Source organism: Eptatretus burgeri, chromosome 15 (assembly GCF_056783735.1).
Source record: "Eptatretus burgeri isolate ZD-2024b chromosome 15, Ebu_testis_v1, whole genome shotgun sequence".
NCBI classification, from domain to species: domain Eukaryota; kingdom Metazoa; phylum Chordata; class Myxini; order Myxiniformes; family Myxinidae; genus Eptatretus; species Eptatretus burgeri.
The window spans coordinates 55,758,850-55,768,974 of record NC_140975.1 but is presented as its reverse complement, the minus strand read 5'-3'; the positions used below and the strand labels follow the sequence as shown (position 1 = coordinate 55,768,974).

The window sequence follows — 10,125 nt, the reverse complement described above, 5'->3', positions numbered from 1 at the left end:
ACAAATTGCTGGTCTACACCAAGCACATATGGAACCGATACGTGAATTATGGTCTCCTGAGACTGGAAGACCCATTTTTGCTGCGACGATGTCTCTAAATCGCTTTAAAATTCTGTTGAGATTTCTGCGATTTGATAATAAAAACACAAGAGCTGTAATGAGAGCAACAAATAAGTTGGCCGCATTCCGTGATATATGGGAATTATTCCAGGATCGTCTGAAGTTATGTTACATTCCTGGACCAGATATGACGGTCGATGAGCAACTTGTCCCATTTAGAGGTAGATGTCCTTTTCGGCAATACATACCAAGCAAGCCTGCAAAATATGGTATAAAAATATGGTGGAACTGTGACGCAGAAACCTCTTATCCACTAAAGGGCGAGGTATATCTTGGTCGACAACCAGTTGAGGCCAGACAAGTTGGTCTCGGTTCAACTGTGGTGTCGAATACTACTGGCCCTTGGCTTCGAAGTGGCAGAAATGTTGTATGTGATAACTTGTTTACGTCCATCCCTGTGGCAGAAAATTTGCTTCAACAACATACCACAATTGTTGGAACTCTGCGCCGTAACAAAGCTGAAATACCACCTGAAATGCAGCCTGCAAGTAATAGACCCGAGCGTTCGTCTTTGTTTGGATTTGCTGGTAATCTGACAATCACATCATATGTTTCTGCTAAAGGTAAGGCTGTTCTGGCATTATCCACCATGCATCACGACGAAACTACGGAAGGCGAAAAACAGAAGCCTTCCATCATTCTTCACTATAATGCCAAAAAGGGCGGCGTGGATAACATGGATCACCTGGCTACATTACTGTCCTGCAAGCGCAAATCAAACCGATGGCCTATGGTCTTGTTTTACAACCTGTTGGATGTGGCTAGAGTTGCTGGATTTGTCATATGGATGTCTCTAAATCCTGAATGGGCTGCAAATGACAGAAAGGGTCGACGACGTCGTAAATAGCTCAAGCAGTTGGCATACGGCCTCACCAACGACTGGATTAACTTGCGCACTCAGAATGTTCATGTTCTCCAGCTGTCGTGACCGCATTACATCAACTTGGGAAGGTTTCTGCAGCAATCCAGAGACCACGCCAGGCTAGAAATCCTGCCAGGAAACGATGCCAATTATGCAGGAGGCCACAGGACAATAAGACCTCAACTGTCTGCTCAAATTGCAACAAATATGTTTGTGGTACTCATTCAACCACTGTTACTACTTGTACAAATCGCGAAGCAAAACTAGAACAATGAACCTCATAAATCTAGACACTACAATGAAAAATGACTCATATTTCTTTTAATATTTTGGAAACTGCCATATTTTAGTTTGGTATGTTATGCTGTTGCGGCTTTCTGTGTAAAAAAGTTAATTCGTAAAATGTGTGGCCATTCGCACATTAATTTCCGATTGTTTTTGTTACGGATATCACTAGATATCGAATACATTTCAAATGTATCATCAACTTCTCAATGTTTTACACTGTTTTGTACTAACTAGGTATGATATATTTGACAAATGTAGCAACATTTGGCTTGTGTATCGACCAAATCAATGACCGTTTTGAATGGGGTCAAATTGACCCCAGGTGTGCCAATGTGTGAGTTTTGGTATGCGTGCCGTTGAGGGTTAATAATATCCTTCCTCTGAATTTTCACAATTTCCCTCAGCTTACGTACATAATAAATAGATTACTGACATCATGTTGGACCATCTGCGGGGCTGGTAGGACTGATAAGACTGGCCCTGGGGTCTGCAGAGGTCGATCGAGAGATTGAGTGGGTGCCACGCTTGATGGGATAAGCTTGTTTTGCTCTAACAGCTTGTTTTGGGAAAATAACACTACTACCACTACTACTACTACTACTACTACTACTACTACTACTACTACTACTACTACTACTACTACTACTACTACTACTACTACTACTACTACTACTACTACTACTATCCATTCGCTCCATTATATAATAGCTCTTGCAACCCGGCAAGATGCAAGTTCGTAGTTAGAACTACTGCAGTTCTAACCATGGGCTTGCAGAGATGAAGAAAGTGAGCGACATTAAATCGAATTGTGGAAATTCTAACAAAACAACTACTACTACTACTACAACTACTACAGTTTAACGGCCCCAAAAAATATTCACTTTGTGGGGTCGCCCAGTGAACAATTTTGTCTAGTCTCTCACCAATCGGCTGGCCAGGCGTGTTGTTAGAATAAAGAAGATGATTTGGGCAGAAATTTGTAATTTGTTTATGGTGCCGTTGGAGGATGAGGTGTGAGGGTGGGACCAGATGGTTCTTCCATTGGAGATGATAATTAGTTCTCAGGGTTCTATACTCTCTTGGGCTTGAGAAGAGAGGGTCGAAGCTGGAAGTGGAAAGAGTGAGGGAGGAGAGGAAAGTTTGAGCAGATCTGTTTCGATAAGTGTAGGCGGGGTACACAGACGGAGGGGCAAAGGAGAGCGCGGAGTCCGCGGACCGTTACTTTCGAGAGGGTGAACCTTTTGGAGCTTTGACATACGAGACACCAGTGGTGATAACCTCAAGGTATGGTTCACTTCCATCACCTCATCCGATAGGTATATATATATATATATATATATATATATATATATATATATATATATATATATATATATATATATATATATATATATATATATATATATATATATATATATATAAAAATAACTCGAGTTTCGATCAATATAGCTAGAGGGATCATCAGTAAGTCCGTTTGACACATTTCTTTTTGTTAAAAACAAAAAAAAAAGTCTAAAAGCGACGTTAACAACGACGTAGTTGTTTTTGTACATTTTTCATCCTTTTACTGAACAATCACCATTATTGTGTTTGTCTAATCTATAATGATCTACGTTGTTGGTTTTACGGTAATCACGCAGTGCTGATCCGAAATCTTGGCGAATGGATCGTGATGGTCTCAGGAAGAGGAAAACATGGTATGACATGAGGTTTCACTGACCGATGAACACTGTGCGACTCAGACGACAATTGAATTGAATATTACAACTACTACTACTACTACTACTACTACTACTACTATTACTACTACTACTTATTGAACAACCCAAATGAGTATAAATATCACCATTACTTCTGCTACTACTCAATTATTCCACCTTTCTGGTGGAGTTGGACCGAAAAAGTTTCTGCCTGAAGTCTTTCACAAACTGGCTGGTCAGACCTGACGGTCGAGTGAAGGTGATTCCGAAAGGAATTTTGTAATTCGTTCAGAGTGCCAGCGATAACTCGCCTACTCTTTGTCAAACACACCGTGAGATCTTCAACACACTAACCGATGCTAACAGACGGAACACCTGGTTTAACATCCACCTGAGGACGGCGCACACACACACACACACACACACACACACACACACACACACACACACACACACACACACACACACACACACACACACACACACACACACACACACATCGATACAACGCGTTGCACTCGAGACATCAATCCGAGCGGGAATCAAACCCAGACTAAAGCACCTCTGCACCATTCTTTAGGACCATAAGACATGATGTATATTGCACCCTTTAATATAACTTCTCAAAAAAGTTAACTCGGCAAAAATTGAATAAAAATGTAGTTGTGAATGGAAATTATGTCAAACACGGAATGTTAAAGGAAGTATAAACCAATGAATGTTAATACCGTATGTCTGATATATGAATATGATGCAAACACCTATCATCTCATGATCACATACTTCCAGGTATGTATATATAATATTATATATATATATATATATATATATATATATATATATATATATATATATATATATATATATATATATATATATATATATCTTTCACATATACCTGTTTATGGAAGGTTCTATGACATCACACAGATACGGATATTTGTTTATTTATTTATTTATTTTTATATCACACAATACAAATTGTATTCTGTTTGCATTGTGTACAGATTATAATGATAAAGTCAATGTGTGCGGATCAGGTTTGTGTTTTGTTCACCCCAAACCTAAACCCAAAATCCCAGCACAGTCAAACGGGCAGTCTCAAATCCAATCTGCCGCTAACCCCAACCCCCAAGAAACCTCTCTGTACCCTGTCTCTAAGCTCTGGGTGAATGGAACTCATGTTTACAGAATGCAAACAAAAAAAAACCCACCAAATTGATTTTAATATCAATCAGAATCATCCACACTGACATCAATCATAACTCAAGTTCACTGTTGTTGTTGAGAGTGCTGTTTTCTACGACGGGTCGAGTGTCGCATTTCACATCATTCTTATAACGTATAATCACACTCCTGACACATACTAGTACACTGTAATAACAGAAGCGATCCGTGTCACATTATCATGTTATTTCATTATTTAATGTGTGTGTTCGTGTTTGTGGCCTCGGCATCCGATCAGTGGCTTCGTCGTCGTTTAACGAAAATAACAAAAGTTATTTTTCTACCCAGTCATTGCACAACAATTTCAACTTAATTTAAATGAAACAATTTTTGTCCAACAAACATGACATTAATTTCTCAACTGAGCAATCACCCTCATTTTACATGTTTCCATTTCTACGTTAGGCCACGAAGTTACAGATCAACCTTCGGGATTATTAGGACCATTGAGGAATCTGTTTGGTGGTCATAGAGGAAATACAGTGTAATGTAAATAACTTTGGACACTTTCAGGACATTTTGTTTCAGATCGATAAGAATCAGCTGATACATTGCCTGGCAGACAGTGGCTACATAACTCTGGGGAGATAGTGGAAACATAACCTGGGGGACTTTGCCCATTCACAGCCTTGGGGACAAAATGAAAACAAGGCTTGTGGGGGGACAGTTTGATACATAGTTTGTGGGGGTGGGGGGGGCATATCTCATGGGATCATTTGGAGGAGAACAGTGAGAGGGTTACCTCACTTTTACTTTACTCCGATCTGCTTCATAACCGTTTATATTATAACGATAAAAACAGGTTACAATTGGCATCGGCTGTCAAAGTAAGTCGTCGTTTTGTTGACACTTTCCCTCTTCTTTTCCCGGTACAATACTGAAGAAATAACACATTACAGTATTTACACCGCACTGCGTAAATTTACAACCAATTCTAAATATCGCTAACATAAATTATATCGATCACTCATGCATGTTTGAATGAGATTTTGATTCATTTTTGAGTGTTTAAAGGTGTTGAATTCACCGGTTAACTACTGTACAGGTGATCGCACACACACGCACACTATGCTGTACTTGAAATCTCAAACAGTTCCAAACCATCGCCAATACATTTCCCCTTATTTGATTCTTCCCAGCCTTGACTTCTGTTCAAATGTATGAATGTATTATATTATTTAAGGATGGAGAACACACAACACACAAACACAACGACAGGTGTATGAAAGGTATGGCCGTCATTCACTGGTACAAATTGCGTGGAGTTAAAACATCAACTATTTTCTTTGTGACTTTTCTTCCGTATTTTTAGCAATTCCTCGTCAAGAGACTAAACGCATGTTCAGACTTTTATTCAACCTCCTCAATGATGTAAAAACTAATTTCATATTCTCCTGCTTTGTTTCCACAAGTCTCACTTTCCTTCTCATTTTTTCTTCCCGACATATCATTTAATTTCAAATTCTTTCGTACTCCACTGGATCATAGAAATGAGTGGTAGGTTTCATGCAGTAATCAGCAGTGTTGATGAAGTGACGCTATTTATGAATCAATAGTAAGTAAGGTGGAAAGATGTTGGTCATATAAAAGGGGGAAGGTGTCTATGACATCACACAGATACGGATCGTGACGTGGAAAGGAGAAAGAGGGAGAGGGTATGAGAATAATATTCAGATAACATCGGTAGTTCAGCCGTGTTTCATTTCTACATTAATATACATTATTTATTGTTGCTGTATATTCCTATCTGCATAAATAATGTAATGGTGGCTGGCCGTTACGTATCCTATCTCCTCTCCGATTGCATTGTCACCAAACTTTGTCGGCATAATTTGCCAAATCTTACAATTGTGATTACGTTATTTAAATTCACTTCAACCTTTCCATTTACTCGGCTTGACCCAGTTGAAAGAAGGCTTTTCTCAAAGTGTTTGGCGTGCTGGATGACGACACGACACTCCGGTGGGCGGTGCTTTAAGCTCATTCATCACAGTGCATTATTCTTGTTGTTTTCTACATTTATTCCATTCATCACGGGATTGTTCTTTCTTCTTGTTCTTCCATGGTTCTCTCGTCCTATCAAATGCCAATCCATTCCATGACCATCCTAAAAGTGTGTATGTGCCAGTTATTAACGTCATTATATCGACGAGAAAGTTCTCAAAAGGCGGGAGTGTAAAATCAGCCGATTATGTAAATTATGTAAAGGCTACTTGTGGGGAAACAGGATAAAATGTAAATGTCTATAGAAAAATTGTTCCTATTTTATGAAGGTCTTTAAGACTCAGAATAATTTTTCTCCATCTACATATTACATACACAATGATCAGGGGGTGGGGGTGGGAGGAGGAGGAGGAGGGGGGTTGGAGGAGGGAGCTGAACTTGGGGAGTTAAAAAATGTCAAGATAACCCTTTATCCTCTTTTATAAGACATAGATTTGGTTTTCAAACGACACCTACTATGATGACTACTACTTAAATGACCATTTCCCTGTACTGTATTTATAGGGGTTTGGTCAGCTGATTGCTCCTTTCCACTTCACCCTGTCCAAATCATCCTCCTCCATTTACCGCAACAACAGCATGTCTTTACTGATTACATCCTTCCAGGTCTACCTCTTTGTCTTTTCCCCTCAATGACTAAACTAGTGACTTTATTGACAGACTAGTCTTCTGTATTTCTCATCACACGCCCAAACCACCTTAGTCTTCTCTTTCTCAACTCTTCCTCAATACTACTATAGCTTTGAGCCTCTTTCTAATGTCCACACTACTCTTCTTATCCTTTAGTGTTACCCCACACATCCATCTCATCGTCATTAGCTCTGTCCTCTCCATTCTTCTGTCATAATCGACCTTCATTCCGCATGTCTCACGACTGTACGTCGAATTGGTCTAATACAGGCTAAATATAGTTTACTTTTTACTTCGCTTGGGATATTTTTGTGTGTTTTAAAAATCCATTCCACTATTCAAACTGATAACTCTAAAAGAGAAGCAGCCTTCACTTTTCATGCAAACTTATCACAAAAATCCATCATATCGTGATGAAAGATGTTTATATTCTCATGTAAAACTAGGTCATATGACAATTGTACTTTGCAGGATGGGAGGTAGCAATTGCTTTCATTAAACTAACGTGTGACACTTCTCCATTTACTCCGTTTGACCTTTGTGTCTTGAAATTGACACAACTAAGATAACACCAACAGAGTTCACATTTTTTGCATCATATACTTTACATTATGTACACACATTCCATTCATATAGTAATTCCATTCGTCTCGGTGGAAAAACAACCCTTGAGATATTTAACGTCCACATGATTGGACCAAAACAAGACAGCCGCTCAGACGGCATATTCCACAATGCATCCCTCCCCTTCCCTTTCCTCCAGACTCTGCTGGAAAGATCACGAGCTACAGAATGCAACCTAATGGACTCTATTTTAACCCAAACTGTGTTCTTTTTAATCGATTTGTGAATGCTTTATGAAGACCAAAATCATTATAATGATTATTATAATCCTTCAACAATCCACAACAATGTGACGTAATCCATCGGCTCAAGCGCTGATATTCAATGAACGTTTTGAAACTGTTGCTTGAGCATAATTAATTTAAAGAGATGGAAAAAATATTTATGATAAATTTTACAATTGATACACTCAAATTATTTTTCTGGTGAAATGTTATCAATTTAATGCTTTTGTCCAATATTTTGATATTCTTCAGCACACCATAAAGTGCTGCTCATTGATGAAGAATTGTGGCTAACTCTCAAGAGGACATAATTGTAACACTCAACCAATAAGATGTAAGGGTTTTTTTTTTTAATACAAGATAACAGTTATAGAGTGGAAGAAAAAACAAGGTCAGATTTTGGTTACATGACAGAGCCTCATATTTATCATGTGCATACAAATACACAGAGTTTCTAAACAAGAAGCAGATAGGTAATCTAATTGAAAACAAAGCCACATCAGATTGTAATTCGCAACTGTGGGCCGCATTGGATTGGGAATTGCTAGTTCCATCGCCTGGCTGCCCTTTAGTGGTGTAGTCTGGCAAGTTCGTCCTCAATTGTCTTATGAATATTACTGGCATTATAAAAACACCGTTAAGATAACCTCACAATGTAAAGTATGTTCACATGCACGCTTATTTGTCGACCATTATCGCAATGGTGCACCATCTGTATGCCACATATAATCTTAGGTATGCTCATGACGTAATTTGGTATGCTCATTAGGCATGCTCATGACAATATTACATTGAAAATGTCAACTACTACTTACTCCCTGTCTCTTTGCTAAAACCTCTGATTTTGTCCTTTACCCACCGCAGGTGCTCTTGCAGAGATGATGGGTCCGGTCTTGGCTGCATGTCTGCTCATCATTTTGTCCACTGCATGGATTTCCCAAGCGAACGAGGCACTCTGCAAAAAAGATGGTGGTGTTTGTAGCTGCAACAACAATAAGAATAGCGTTGATTGCTCCAGCAAAAGGCTCACAGCCATTCCCAGCAATATCCCCGTGGACACCGACAGGCTGGCGGCATGGGGTGGTGAGAGGAGAGGGGTGGTGAGAGGAGAAGAGTGGGCGAGGAGTATGGATGAGGGTTGGGGAGTTGAGGAGGTGTGGAAGATGTGAGAGGAAACGACAATATGAGGAATGGAAAGTGCAAAACTGTCCTAAAAAAGGACCCAAAACACCAGCAAAGCCGTCTTAGACATCACGGAAAAGGATGCGGCCTCAGATTGCGTCTCTCCAAATACCACAACAGCGATACCGACAAGTACTATGACACCGGCATCAGTAATTTACGATGATATACACGAGATAAAAGTGCCGCAAGAAAACTTTCAGAAATTCTTGGGATACCAAGAGCCAGACCATCTGCCCACCCAACCACAGTGCTTGATGTCCATTTCTGGATACCTCGGCCTCATGATGTCCCTCATGCTCACTTCTGCTGCCATTTTGTACGTCTTCCACTTTCTCAAGAAGGCCTGAACCAGTGTCTCACTTGCCGCTCACTTTCATTCCATAGAATTTGTTCATGCTTTGTTTCTGTGACGTTTGTCTTGCAGTATATCGTGACTGTGGCCATTTTGCCATTTGCTTATTGTGGAATATTATACGCTATTATCATTGTATGTTTAACAATAACTATGCTTTTTCTTCGCGGACAATTGCTTGTTTAACCGTCTGTTCACTGGTTGTAATCGAGTGTTCGTAGATATTGTTCAGTATGACTTTGCCGACTTTAAATGAGTGTCATTAATGACTTTGCTTCATTTGTTTTCTTTAACCTTGTAGACAAGTTGTTTGTACGTATTGTATGAAATGTTTGATAATATACACAGATAGCTTCTTTGTGCATTCTGAAATTTTTTTGGTCTTCTTACAACTCTGTGCTTACCTCCTTTGTGAGATCATCTTCAATCAGGTCAAGAAAGATTGAGGAAGATTCCCTCCATTCCTCACCCCGTATTACGTCCTCGGTGCTGGCAATATGTTCAGTAGCCTGACCTTAGGACTTCAGATGATGGTATAATGGGCAATTTAAAAAGAAGAAATGTTTAGTATATTGTAATGCTCGAGGAGGATGTGTATCTATTGTGGTTGGGTGTGGGAGGAGGGGGAGGAAGGAGGTAGATGGCTCCACCTGACAGATAACATTGCTCGGGTTATAGTCAAGCTTAAGTCCACACTGAATCCATCCCTTAGAAGTCGTATGATTAATTTAAATCACTTTTACTAACTTTACGAACTCAACCTGGTGTGTGGAGGTGTGCTACTAATAAAACTTATTTGACTGAATGCAACAGGAAATCTGTGTAAATATGATTCATTGTTTGGTTGAAAAAAAATTAAAAACTCCACTGTCGAGAAACAGGTTGCGTCTGTCTGATTACCACCTGTGT

General features: G+C 39.4%; 1 protein-coding gene across 1 annotated transcript; it reads left to right on the top strand.

Annotated features, from left to right (window-relative positions):
* The first annotated feature begins 2,349 nt into the window (after positions 1 to 2,349).
* On the top strand, positions 2,350 to 10,094 carry LOC147012217 (uncharacterized). The gene is made up of 3 exons (XM_085856371.1): positions 2,350 to 2,554; positions 8,544 to 8,845; positions 8,894 to 10,094. The coding sequence occupies exons 2-3, from the start codon at positions 8,558 to 8,560 to the stop codon at positions 9,209 to 9,211; spliced, it is 606 nt and encodes a 201-aa protein (XP_085712497.1). The 5' UTR covers positions 2,350 to 2,554; positions 8,544 to 8,557; the 3' UTR covers positions 9,212 to 10,094.
* Positions 10,095 to 10,125: the final 31 nt, after the last annotated feature.